General features: G+C 42.3%; 1 protein-coding gene across 2 annotated transcripts in view; it reads right to left on the reverse strand.

The window, feature by feature from the left end:
• Window positions 1-4197: 4197 nt before the first annotated feature.
• LOC147898177 (importin beta-like SAD2) overlaps window positions 4198-15078 on the reverse strand; it is a 78209-nt gene continuing 67328 nt past the window's right edge. For both annotated transcript variants that reach the window (XM_087378932.1, XM_087378931.1), the window contains one exon: window positions 4198-4743. In XM_087378932.1, the coding sequence (XP_087235058.1) occupies window positions 4580-4743 (164 nt within the window). In that variant the 3' untranslated portion in view covers window positions 4198-4579. The remainder of the gene's footprint in view (window positions 4744-15078) is intronic.

Raw genomic sequence — 15078 nt, forward strand, 5'->3', positions numbered from 1 at the left:
CACGGCGGTTAATGTTCTATTGAGCATCTTGCCCTTTCGCAAGTGCACCCATATTGATTGCATGACTTGATGAATCATCACTTTAATGGACTTGAAGAAGAGGTTTGGGATGTTTTGTGAAAACCTCAAGGATTTGTGCATTAATTCCCACTTCGCAATTTCGAAGTAACTCAACTTGTCATTTTCAATACATCTTGATGATGCGAAATACAATGTTGGGAAGTTTAACTCCTCACTATTTTTGTCTTTGAATAAACCTAAAGGCTTTTGATTCTCACAAGGAGCAACAAATGTTACATCTACATTGCAGTCTGTTATTTGTTCCGCACTTATCAAATTGTGAAAAAGAGTATCTGTCTCCAAGTCTTCCTGACTGTTAGAAGATTACCATCACTCTCCTCCAACATTGAAACATCGTCCATGCTCTCGCTTTCTTTTAACATGTCCTTGTACCATTGGGGAATCGGGATTTATAGTGACATTGTTGCTAATGTAAAGTGGTGTTCTTACAATATCATTCATTGCCTTCATTAGGATCTATGGTCGAACCTTTCCCATCAAATATGTAGATTTATATTCCAGGTTCTTCTTGATCCATACTATTATTGACCATATGCCATCCAAGCATCTTGGGAGCACATTTTGAATTTTGCGCTTGTCAGCCAATACATTTACTATGCTTCTCGTCACACCATATTGGCCATTCTGTGCCTTATTTGAGTAAATGCAATTCTTAGGGAAACTTTCTTCCACTTCATTTAGTATACTGGTAGATGGCAAGCACTATTCAATTATATTTGCAAAGAGACAAAGTACTTTGGTAAGGTTTTTGTTTTGATTGAACCTTTGCATTCCTAGCATATTAAGTGTTCTTTACTTGTGAATAGGGCATTTGAAGTGCCTCTCTTTGCAACAATCCATTGGTAACATTCATTTGTTTAAAAAGAAGTTTGTTTTTGGAAGGAAAATCGTTCGCAAGAGAAGCATACTTTTGGTAGATGCTTCTAAGTATTTCATTACATGTTTAGAGCAACTTCTAAATATTTCCTTGTACTTCTTCTTAGGCAAATGCTTCTCAATTGTAAGGGTTCTTTTTGTTTTTTTCGAATGCTTCTTCCTTTGACAGCCTTCATTTGGAATGTTGATACTAGGATCTATTGTATCACTCGGTAGTGCTTCATCAAAAGGACATGTATTTTTACTAGGTTCTAATGATAAGTTTGTCTTCTTTAGCTCCCTACACTCTTTGTTTTATGGCATCTTGCAAGATTTCAGCTATGTCATATCTAGCTTTGAATGCCATGATCATTTTCGACATCGTTGGCACTTTTGGCATTTATATGTATCCAATCAAGAATTGCTCCATTTCCTCAGTCCAACTTTTTCCTTTATCAAACTCCTTGCAAAATGAGCAAGGGTAGATCATTTTGCTTCGGATGCGTATGACAAGTTGAAATCTAATTGGTTTAATACCCTTGCTCTTGGACACGTATTGTTTATAATTTCTTTGCCATATTTGAGAGTAGATCTCAATATTAAAATTGTAGACTGTTGAGAATAGTTCCTGAACAAAACCATCTAAAGGAGAGATTTTGAAGTTCATGTCTTGCAATTTTTGCAAGTACCCTTTACTTGTTTAAATTGAGGGATACGAGTCTTGGGCGTTGAGATCTTGTATGCTTAAAATCCATTCATGTGATTCTTTTTCAACATACTATTTGAGTATGTGATTACTATAAGAAGATATAGTTTTCCTAGGAGAAAGGTGCGATATGGAATTTTAGTATGTATGCCAAGCATAGGCATATACATCTAGATGTCCGACAACTACTCAAAGAAAACTGAGAGAGAATAGAAAATATACACATCGTAAGAACAGTAAACAACAGCTTAGATTGAAGAGATAATATTTCTACATTTCTCGTTCTTACAAAAAGTTGATAAAATATAATTCAGTACAAGGGAGTTGGCAATTCCAACTACATCATGTTATTTCAAGAACCAAGTATTGAACATAGCACAACATCAAGCTTCTACAGAAAGATCATTTATAATTTACAAACTTTGCTAACAAAATGGGAGCCTCGTGGTGATACATCTACAGACAAATCTCCAACAGTCTGTAATTCTTTATCCACAGTATGTCCCAATTACACTATAATAAGAGAGTTTACATAAATCATGTATGTTCTTGGAGAGGAGATTCCTAAAATCTGCAAGAGCAGATGTCATACAATGTTTCTACTTTACTCCCTTAGAAAATATATGTTGAAAATATGAGAGAGAGAGAGAGAGAGAGAGAGAGAGAGAGAGAGAGTGCTACTTGTTCGGATTACCATGGTCCCAAATCTCTTATTTACAATTAGTGTTTCCTAATTTCAAGGGATTAGAGAGGGATTTAAGGTGTACCAATGAGAGGGCTCCTTTGTCTGGAGTAATGGTACATTGAGGTGTACAAAAGGACATGTTGAGCATTTATGGATGAGGAGATCTCTCATCCATGATTTAGACCCGTGATGTTCACTCCCAACCATTGATCTCATCTAAAATCCAAGGGATACATTCAAAAGTGTGGTAGAACTCTCCAAGCCATTAGATCAAGGTGTAGATCCAATGGATACCATCAAAGGATAGAAGGATCAAATCTAAACCCTTGAAAATGACAAGGATCTAATGGATGAGATCAAAAGAGAAGGGACCTCATTTTAAGCCATCCATTTAGAAATAGATCTAAGGGTGGAGATGCGAGGTATTGGAATCCGAGCCATTGATCTTAAGGAGATCAAAGGGTGGAGATGCAAGAAAAAGACGCTTAAATCCACACCATCCATTATGCGCTTGAATCTCCACCGTTGATCTCAATGCCTCCATCCACACCCTCCAAAATGCACCTCAATCTAGTCCCTTCTTTTGATCCTTTGATCTCCACCATTAGATCTAATGGTCCATAACAAATGGCGACCTCTCCCTCTTTATTACCCCTCTATTTTGTCAACCTTTGCCAGTTTGGAGCCCACCAAGGTACTTCCCACCAATATGAGCATCCTAGGCCTTTGATTCATTCACCATCCACCTCCATCCAAGGGCTAAGATTGATCAATTTTAAAATAAAGGTACCTATGCCAATTAAGTAAATGCTAGGAAATCCTTAGCCCATGGGTTACCATAGTGGGTTCACTTGATCTTAGCTTAATCCATTCCTTATGAGGCTCTTTTGAGACCCTAATTCTCCCCTAATGCCAACTTTAGAGATGATATTGCAACTGTGTCACAAGATCAACATGCAAGCTTAGATAAAGTGATTCTCCACTTGGCATGTCATATTATTAAGGATAAATTCATGTCTTTAACTCTTGAATTAAATGAGAGCCAAGGACACATAAATAATCTTTGACGACCATACCAAATTCACAGATGATGATTTGAACAAGAGCTAGCCTAGATAGAAAGACTAACCTTGCCAAAATAACACACCTTGAAATCAAAGGTAATACCAATGAAGAGTTAAAAACAAATCATTTTTCATCACATTTTGCATAATCAACTTGAGTTCAAGTATAATATCAACCCACAAGCTTCCATAAGATAAGCATTGGTAAACTCTATGAACTGCCCAACATTCTCCACTTGGCATGCCATGCTATGATCTCCATGAAACATGGTTGAATTGACACATAAACTTAAAACTATACATTCAAGGGGGTATCAGCTAGTCACCATGAGTTAATAACAACCGGATATATGGATTAGATAATATCGGCCAAATGGTGCCAACACAAGTACCTCCGAATGCTGTTGGCACTTTTACCCGAAAACTTGCATCCAAACTCATACGTATATGAGGAAGATTTGGATTGCAAATAAATACAAAGGCTTAAACATTTCAATTGCAATTCAAACCGTTAATACTCTTTCAACTGAACCAGGATATGGCTACAACTGACTGTCAATTGCTTGAAAGTTTGTCATATTGAGAAAGCAACACTACATGCATATGTCCACACGGGAAAGTGTGCATCGGGTTCAAATGCAGGTGCCGGTGCACCTGTGGAACATGTGCGCGTATCTTTGTGTCTGTGAGAGAGAGACAGATATATATATATATACAGAGAGAGAGTACCTTTCCAAATTGAGTCCGTAAAATGTGCCATACACCTTATTGCCAAGTAATACAATTTTGGAGAGGAAACAGGCCATTTCAACTTACATGATTTATCAACAATCAAATACAGAAATTTGTGTGGTTGCCATATACTTTGTAGCCAATATTCAAATTTTGGAGAGTATATCTGTGCGTATCCATTCCAAGAGGCATCCATCTATATGCACCTTTCATAGTACATCAGAAGCCAAAATACAATAATCACACAATTCCACATACTATAAAGACATGAGATGAAGACATATTACAAGAACTCAACTGGCTTTCTGAAGGTACACTGCCGCTAAATACACTCAAATGTAACAAGGAGATTTTCTTGCCTCCTGGATAGTTTAATAGAAAGAATTTCCGTATAAAAGAATGGCGAAGACCTGATAGACACTTCAACTCAAAACTGGTGGCTTCTAGAGAGTTTCATCACTGCTGTGAATTTGCAGTACTCATTTTCTCAGCAGACTCCTTCTCGAGTGCTTTTCTCCTCTCTTCAGCATGCTGTGCAAGGCCATGTGCCATAGCCTGATGCTGGAAGTCTAAAGAATGTGACAAGGTTTGAAATCTTGGAGGATCTGACAGAGACATGCCTGAAAAATGTCGTCAAAAGTTAGTTGTGTATCAGCAACAAGGATTGCTTGAAATTGCAAAGCGAACAAGAAACCATTACAGCTATGTATCCCATCAACCCAAACACTAGGCTCATGCACAATCAAGTCCACATACCATATTTAGCTCCACTTTTATATACACTTTCCTGCTTGATCCAAGTCGTCAAATTATTAAACGCATCAAGGCAAAACTTCTTGGGGTTTTCCCAAGACTAACGAGTAACATTAAGCTACTACCCCAATGTCAAGAAGATTATCATTGGATGGCATTTTTAGGGCTCTCTGGAAACATGATTATACTTCACACACACGTTTGCACCCACACATAGAGACCCATATACACAACTTACATATGTGTACAAGGTTTCAGTCGCCAGATGTTACATAGACACTGATTACATCATTTAATCACGACGAAGACAAAGGCAGCACAGACCTGGACCATCCAGCAAATTCCGTCGAGCAGATATTGACATTTATGGATATTGTATGGCCAGGTGCCACACAAATACTCATATACTTCTTTTTTTTTTATTAGGAGGACGAGGATGAGGACAGCACAGATGAGGACCATCAAGGGCCAGCAGTCCAAACGACTAATATGTGCACTACCTGAGCTACCTATACATGTGCCACCTCATCTAACATGTATGCAACCGAGATCTCCATTGTTAATGGGATAACATTGAGCAAGACTCAAATGTGTCCACCTTGATGCATCTGCAAGCTTATCATAGACAAGGAATACCAGGAGGCCGAGGGACTATTAGGACTACCAAGACTACTGCCAGCCCTAGATTATAGATATGCTCTAATATGGACAGGCCGCCATTCATTCCCCACGTGTTCCCCTCTACATTTTGATTCTTAAAAATGCGTAGGAGATGCATCCTGAGGATACATATGTCACCATCATACCAGCTGATGATGGCACACTTCATCTAGACTAGTTTATAGTGTATGCACCTCAACATAGTTGTACTTTTAACTTCATTGTATTTGTTCATATACATATTAAGAGAACCATGTACAACCCTTCTTTGTTGTACTTTATCTCATAGATGGTCTTATGAAGACATTTAATGCGATCAAGATCCAGCCTGATCAGAACAGCCCTCCGCTCAAACAGCTCATCCCTCTCACGCCTCTCTCTCTCTCTCTCTCTCTCCCACAGCCTGTCTGTCCATTCCAACCCAGGTCACTCCATCACCTGCCTCAACCACACGCCCCTCCTCTGTTCCAGCCCATGTCTCTGCTCCACCTCTCCCATAGCCTCTCCTCCATTCAAGCCAGTCCCACTGCAGCAGCAATGACTTCCTAGCTCCTAACTCTGGGCTGTGCTGAACCTCATGCCCTGTTCACAAGTTAGTTTACAATAGTGCAATGGCAGAGGCGAAGACAAATTGCAGCACAAGCAAAATCGTTGCACCCACAAGATGAAGGCCTTTGAGGTCCTATCATCCATGGCCAGCTAGCATAATGCATCTACACTTATACGATTTGAGAACCCATATCAGAGGGGTAGCAATATGTGAAACCTCCAAAAGACAATTTTTCATTACAGCAAGAAACCAGGGAGAAAAGCTGAATTTCCCAAGATGGAATCACAATTTTAAAAAGTAGCAACAAAGAAACTGAACACCTCTCCTCCATGACAGCTCATATAACTCCTAATGGCATGGTTATGAATGAATGAAAGAGAATAACCAAAGCAATGGAAGGCAAGATTGACACCCAGATATCAAAAGCTAGAATTGGTGGACTACTAGATGGAGTGATGTGACAATGTATGGTGCGCTTTTTTTGATATAAAAGAGTGATATATTCCATTCAAAACGAATCATACAACAGGTGGGAGAGAAAGTACTCTATCCCTAGCCTCAACAATGTGGCAAAAAAGCCATGGTGGTGGTCTAAAATGCCACGACATCCCAAAGGGGTCCAATGAAAAAATAATGAGCAGTCCCATGTCCTCATGAAGGATAAAAGTCTCCCACGAACTGCCAAAGAGGTGCCTGTACACCGCTCCCACTGACTCCTGAGAGTGAAGATAATCTCCACCCAAATGGAAGCGAGAGTGTCAGCCTCCGTGCATAAATGGTCCCCAAGGACAAAAGAACATCGCGAACACCAAATCCGCCATAGGGTAATGCTGGAAATCACCTCCCAGGCTGACCCTGCAGCTGAAGTAGGCATGGAATCCTGAGCTGGTACAGGTACCAAAAGTAAATCCTGCAGCTCCATGATGCTGGCCTCTGTGGGACCCCGTCTTTGGCGACGCTGCATGAAGAAACCGTGGTCTCCTGGCTCTGACTCAAAGATAGTAAAGGCTCCAGATCCTCTCCCCCAAAGGGCAGCGCCCCACGTCAAGAGACACTGTATGGTGCGCTTTAACTCAAGAGACACTGTATACCTTTTTAGATTCAAGTACCAAGAAATGGACAAAAAGAAGCTCATTCAAAATCAATTACAACAAATAGATGAAGGAATAGTTAAACTCCATTGACATCCGGAGAGAGAACAAGTAGGCAGTTATAGAGAAAGAAAGAAAGAAAGTTTGAATAGTCTCCAAAAGACCAAAGGGTCTATAAGACTAAAGAAAACCGGATACAACGAGAAAAATAAGGACTGGAGCCACTAAGGCGAGCATCTGTTAGAGGTCATCTTCTGATGTCACCGTAGAGAGAGAGGGCCTTGCTTGTGGGTGTGCCCGCCCAGTGAGAGGCTAGCATAGATGACCGAGGGCCTGTGCTGTGGGTGTGCTCGCCCCCCATGAGGATAGGTGTTCACCCCGTGTTGGCCTGCCATGTGGAGGCTGTTCAGGTCCTTCTTGAGGCCTGATGTGCTGCCACTTGGCCGCCCCTTTGAGGCACCTAGGGAGTCGGCTCCCTTGGGAGCAGGTCGGCTGGAGGGCAGAGGGCTGTGCAGATCCCGGTAGAGGGCTAGGAGCAGAGTCGGCTCCTAAGCCTGGATGGTCGGCTGGCAGGCCTATGCCTTAGGGCCTTGTGCAGCCCTTTATAGGCTGCTGATGGGTCGGCCATGCAGGCCTGTTGTCTTGCCCTACCCGACTAAGGAGGGGCTGGGGGCTATATATAGGCCCCCCTCTCAGCCCTCTTTGGAACATCTTGTGAAGCAGCAGTTCAGCTCATTCCAGGGCCTGGCAGAGGAGCAGAGCAAGCCCAGTTTTGCACCTGTGGAGCAGAGTAGTGGAGCAGTTCATCCACTCCCTTGTGCTCCCTTCCACGTGGTTGTTGAGCTGTGTGTTCCGAGCTCTCGAGCAGCCCGTTGTTTCCGTGGTTTTTCCCTAGATTTAGCGGGGTTTTCTCCAGAGATCACTTGCAGTTCTCTTGTGCCTCTCTCTCTTTTCTCTCCTTCTCAGAATGTGTGTGTGAGGCGTGCTATCTCTCTCTCTATTCCATTCATTTCCATTGCACTTCTCACAGCATCCACACCCGAGACTGATATCTGAGAACATAAAAGTTGAGGCTATGAAGGTCTCTTCACACAGACTTTGTATCGAGAGCCGCAGAGCAGAGCGACTACCCAGGGAGAGGCGCATATGCACATTGTGTGACATGCAAGACGTTGAGACAGAGGAGCACTTCATCTTCCAATGTCTTGTTTACTATGAGATCCGAGGCCGTTTCTACCGCCTCTTCAGAGATAGCTATGGGATTTTAGGATTCATTCATGAGGTACTCAGACACCACAAGAGGATACTCCGAGCACGGAGACAGGAGCACACTTTTTCCTTGGCTGATCCCTCTCAAAGCTCTATCACGGAGTTCTTTCAGCCAGATCACATGGACCCCCACGAGATGAGGCCTCAACATGACCATGACCCGGAGCTTGTGACCTCACAGTAGCCCTTGTTAGACGTAGAGCTACGTCCAGGAGACGTACCAGAACTGCACCTTTGAGTGGCCGACAGCACTTTATTGCCGATTTCATGCCCCCATTGCCTCATCCACCCTGATGTCCTGCTGTTGCTGATGATGGTGATGTGATGTTGAGATTGATTTATAGTCGACCATTGACATGACTATGTTGTACTTAGGACTTAGTACTACCATTCTGCATTTTTGCATTTTGCATTGGTGTGGATGCTCGTTTAGTAGCTCCACTACCACAGCTCGTTTGTACCAGGTTTTTCACCATCTCATAGACCCATCGGTCTTCCGAAGACTTTAATTAACTTGCTTTCTTTCTTTCTTTCTCTCACAAGGAATCAAATAGAAGTGGACTGAAATCTTACAAATGAATGAACGAAAATGTCTTTCAAAGGAATGAATGGAAGTCTCTCATCGGAAGCGAACTCTCACGGAGAACACTCAAGAGAACTTGCAATCACTCAATCTCTCACAAACACTCAATTACTCTCAATGTCTCTCACTCACTCTCACAAGGATGGCACCTCAATGAAAGGCAAAACCATGTACTCTGATACCATGAACAAATATGGAGAGAGGAGAGGGGAGATGAGGGTAGAGGGCACAGTTAGAGAGCACACCACAAATGACTAACTGTACATTAGATTTAGTCAAAAATAATGAATATATACAAACCCCTTTAGGATTAGGGTTAGGGTTTCCAACCCTTGTGCCTTAGCACTCTTTTGGTTAGTGCTATGCACATATGATCACATGATGTTGAGATGGATCTTGAACAAAGCCAATCCCACAAGCAAGCTAGCCTGCTATTGATCTTGCCGACACTAAAGGGCTCGGACAAAAGCATTCTCAATTAGCTCTACCATGTAGCATTGTCAAATGGAACTACCATGTATCACTGTCACAAGCTGGCACTATCACGTAGCACTGCCAATTAGCTTTGCCATGTAGCAGTGTCAAGTGGCACTATCAAGGCAACTAGCACTATTAACTAGCATTGTTTACTAGCTAGCACTATGAACTAGCTAGCAATGTCAGTGTCAACTAGCATTCTGAACTAACCAATACTGTTAACAAGAACAATTAACTATCTATTAACTGGTACTATTAATTAGCACTATTAAACAGTGCTATAATTCATAGTTCTATGTTATAGTTTGTCATAGTTTGTTAATAGCTTGTTATAGTCTATTCATAGTTTTTAACAATTTGCAATATATAATTGCAGCACAAAGAAAAATAAATAAATTTTGAAAGATATTTAAGTGTATAGAAAGAGAGAAAGATATTGAAATCTAGCAAAGCTATATACAACCAGTGCCCTAATACAAAAGAACCTACTATCATAAATTATGACAAAAGCATACAAACAGGATCCATACATTTCTATGATTGGAGAGAGCCAAATGAAGGGGGTCTTCACAAAGATTATTATATTAGGGATGGTTATTGGTGGAACCACAACAAAATTTGTAAAGCTAGAAACATGGCCACAACATTTATGCATGACTGTCATTCAACTTTTACTTTTATTGAGCATAAGAGGCAAGTCAAAAGGTCAAGTTGATAGTGCAACATTACATGAACTATTGGAATGTGCCGGTAGCAAAAGCATGTAGCCATGGATTTTATTTCAAGTTTCTTAATCCCCAAGTTGAGACAAGATCTGAGCTGGGATTAGTGGATTCAATATACAAGCTCAATTCATTTCAAGCAAAAATAATTTTATGGCATCTCTTTATATGAAGCACATTTTTATACCTCGTGGCATTCCAAGACACTCTCTATGGTCAAGATAGTAAGTTCACAAGAAATCTTCAAAAAGCTCCCTTTGATAATTTGGGAAGTACACGAGTTTTGAGTTTTCTTCTCCCTTCGATTCACACACATGAACAGCATGATTCCAAAATAGTTTTCTTGGGATAACTTTCCTGTTATGTTGAATTATCGAGTTACGAGAGAGATTAAATCGAGGTGAAACTTGTCTAAAATACCAGTATTTTCTTAACAAGACTCTGCAATACTTAAGGGCATATTTGAAATGATTTGCTCATGCAGACGAAAGATGAAGTTTTCTGCAACCAAATAGTTTTCCCAACATATTGTCTTTTGAATATGTTGAAAAGCACATCACCTAGTCACCATGGAAACTCCTCCAATCAATAATGGAGGGAGGACATCCCCTCCTCCCTGTTTAGAGTCGGAGCCCGACCGACGGGGGTCACAGTAGCCTTGGTTAGACGTAGAGCTACGACTAGGAGACGTGCAAGGACTGCACCTTTGAGTGGCCAACAGCACTCTATTGCCGATTTCATGCCCCCATTGCCTCATCCACCCTGATGTCCTGCCTGCTGATGATGACGAGGATGTTGATGATGATGCTGAGATTGATTTATAGTCGACCATTGACATGACTATGTTGTACTTAGGACTTAGTACTACCATTCTACATTTTTGCATTTTGATGGAAATGGGGAGAAGGTGAGAGACACATGACTGGAGACGAGCTGAGGCACGAAAATGATGTAGATTGATTGATAATCACAGCAAGTACATAGCCTCTTTTATAGGCTGGGCAAGCCTTATAGACACCTCATAGATGAGGTCACACACAAGAGAATCTAGATCCTATAATCTAGGTGAGGAATCACATGAGGTGGCACAAGTGGCCTCAAGATTCTTCACACTCACACAACTGTAGGACATTCCTAAGACTCTAGGACCACACACACTAGGACTCCGATTCCAACACATTTAGCATTTTGCATTGGTGTGAATGCTCATTTAGTAGCTCCACTACCACAGCTCATTTGTACCAAGATTTTCACAGTCTCATAGACCCATCGGTCTTCCGAAGACTTTAATAAACTCTCTCTCTCTCTCTCTCTCTCTCTCTCCCCCCCCTAGAAAACAAGGGGTGACAAAGACCGGAAGTACAGCCTCATCTGGACGAAGGCGGAGAAAATAGAAGACCCGAACACCAAGGTCTGCATATCAACACTCAAGGAGATATGCAAGATGCAAGACAAAAATCGAAGGCCTACGCAAGAAGCTGAGAGAGACTAGAGAAGAAGAAGAGCTCTCAAACCTTCGAGCCCAAATGCAAGATGAAATGAAGAAATGGCAAGAGGAGATGCAAAACAAATGGGTATGTGAGAAAGGTAAAATGATGCAAGACATTACCGAAAAAAAAAGCAACTTGACATCAAAAATTGAGACATTGGAAGCCCAAGTTGATGCCCTTAGAAATGAGAATCCCATTTTGTCAAAGAGGATTTTGGTGTCTGCCATGGGGCTATCACCAACTGTTAGGCCTCTGACCAGCACATTTAGACTCTTGCTGTCCCGTCGTTTTTCTTCCTCAATTGTTTCAGAAATGATCTCCCTTTTCTTTGGTGTTCTGTCTTTCTTTAGTACATCTTTCCATGCAAGCATATCTGCTGTCCCCTTCGTGATTTGTTGTGTGAACTCAGCATGTTTCCCTTGTACCATTGTTTGCAAAGCTGCCATTTCCTTTTTGAGTTGTTCATTCTCTGATTTCAGCATATCAATGATCTTGTACCCTTCCTCTGACGTCCCCTTCACATTCCTGAGTTGCTGCATTTGCTCTTTAATGGTGTTCAGCTCCTTGTTAAAAGGTGGCTGAAACTCCCCTTCTTCCCAATGAGCACTTGCTTTCAGTTTGTCCTCACTTGTGAATCAGCCTGGAGAGTGGGTAAAACAGATGCACTGACGAGGCCTTTGGTGGTAAAGCTGCGAACAGCCACAGATAAATCCACCCTTATGAGTACACGGGCAGCACTGAAGGGGACCAGGATCTTTCTAGATGAGGATCTCAAACTCCTACAACAGGAGCACATAAGGGAAGGGGTGGTGCGTGTGATGGCTGCAAGGCAAGAGGGGAATAGTTTACAAAGATGGTAGGGTGATCATTCGTGAGAGGGTAGAAAAAGAAGCACGAGATGCACCAGGAGGAGAAAGGGACAGCAGCAAATGACGGTGTCTGAACGATGTGGCGAGAATGCAAAACAAATTGAGGATGGCAGTGTGGAATTGTAATGGCACCCTATGGTCCGACCCAGGGGGGTTCTTGGAGACATACCATAACAGAGATGTGATCTTCTATACTGAAACACATGAAAGCCCAAAGAGAGGGCTACTTACAGTGACAGGATACACATGGGAGTCTGCCCACAGGAGGGAATTGAGGAGGGATAGTGGGGTACGAGGATCCGGAGGGGTGGCTGTCCTTTTCAGATCACATCTGAGGCCACTCCTCACTATGGTACGGAAGGAGGAGCATGCATGACCCATGTGGATCCGCATCTAGTTACCAGACACACAGCCGACCTTCATTGCAGTATGCCATTTTCCCCCGGAAACATCATCCTATGCACGAGAGGTCACCACTGATGGGCACAACCCATATGAGACTAATCATGATGATATCACGGAGTCCTCCAAACATGGGGACACTCTCTGCCTCGGTGACTTCAATGCACGAACTGGGAACAGACAGGTGGGCCTATTAGATTTCGATGAGGATTCCCTCATAGTACCGGAGATGGATGCAATAGAACTGGGGATCGTGAGGCAGTCGGCAGATGCAGAAGCACCAGTGTGACACGACCCCGCAGGATCTGACCCTATCACTGACCTAGAATCTCGTCCTCGAAACAACCAAAATCATAGCGCAGGTGCCTCGATCCTCCCGACCACCCCCGAGCACATGGGCTACAACTCGACTCATCCATAGGCCCGTATCTAACCCAAGCGTCCCATACCACCTGAGCCCGTCCAGAGGACCTTCGATACACCACCTATGATCCGCCGTGTAGATGGCCAGAGTCCCAGCCTGGGTCCAAGCCCCATCCATCAGTTGAGGAGCACTCAACTGATCTACACAATAGCACTAGCCCTCCCTCTATATAGAAGGAAACCCGCTATAGATAGCACAATGCTATGAATAGCTCCCTCCATATAAAGCGATCACTATATATGAATCAATTTCTATATATAGCGACCTCGGCTAAAAATAGCCATCCAGCACTATGCTATCCTGTAACCCACGTTAACCTGCTATCCAACCCTAGGTACACCATGCACATGACATACTACCCTTCCTCTAAGAACTCACTCTTGAGTTCACTAGAAAGCCCGAATCCTCTCTGTGAAGATGAGTCAATGCCAATAACTATACTCTGACTATCAATTTGAGTGTGCTATACGTTCCATGAGATTCAAATCAAAGAGAATCTAAGGCCAAAGCCACAATCTTTGATAACTAACCCAAGGAAAGTAAATCTCTCAATCTAAACAAGGTTACGTATCATTGAGTATTCTCCGCGAGAAATCAAGTAACGCTTGAATCCACAGAGTTAATTCCGTTGACATATCCGTACCCAAGCATGGTAAAATCTGTACCTGAAGGTAAATGATTCTATCAACCTTATCTATTGAGTATCCTTGAACTCAAAATCTTAGGTTGAGATCGAGGAATCATTGTTCGAACAACCCCATCAATTGAACCCCTTGAGGCCAATTTTTGGGTTGCAATTTCTATCAACCCTAATTCTTGAATTACTTAGTATTCAGAAAATCCCGCAACGGAATACCCTTGTAATTCAAATTCTTGGGTTGAAATACATGACAGACTTTCCATCGCAGAACAATTAGGTATCTGTTCATAACTCATAAACTTGTGCACAATAAACCGCTCCTATCACAGGATCATCCAATTCTTAGGATCTCTTATCTAGGAACATCAAGTTCCAAACAAGGCACTGACATACCATTATCAGAAGATATGCGGTAACCCTCCCTGAGATTGTGTCTAGACTATGCAGCTCCAGGGTTGAATCCAAAAAATACATGGCTTCTCTCAGGGTAAAGAATCTTAGTCAGCCCTCGTTAGATCCTGTCCCGCTTTTCTCCAGCCAGCCAAAAATAGCCAAAACGTGCTAAAATCAGGCCATACACTCCTTCCCAAAGCCAAGCGCCTGCCCCAATCATATCGCCCCTGTCTTTGATGCCCAAATCTCCTAGACAAGCCGCTTTCTGGCTTATGAATGCCCTTTCTTTCCTCCTACTTCTCAACTGCAACAAATCTAGGTCTCTAGGATAGGAATCTCATCCTTGAGAACCTAGAGCGAATTCTTTCCCTAACCAGCCCACTCTCACACGTCCCCACACAGCCAATCACATCAACAACCCAAGCGTGGGAAGTTATAGGTCAGAAACGATCCATCCTCATATCTCTTGCTGAAAGCATCGAGTCTTCTCATCGCCTACCCTTCTCAAGGAATCACGATTTCCAAACATGTAGCAACCGAGAGAGAGCACACAGCCTATGGACTTCTATTTCTTCAACAACTCTCCCAATCATGAGTGCACATCATCAGCCAACGATTCAGCCCATACATGA

This window comes from Dipteris shenzhenensis, chromosome 9 (assembly GCF_047967505.1).
Source record: "Dipteris shenzhenensis isolate YYH24624 ecotype China chromosome 9, Dip_SZ_1.0, whole genome shotgun sequence".
Lineage (NCBI taxonomy): Eukaryota > Viridiplantae > Streptophyta > Polypodiopsida > Gleicheniales > Dipteridaceae > Dipteris > Dipteris shenzhenensis.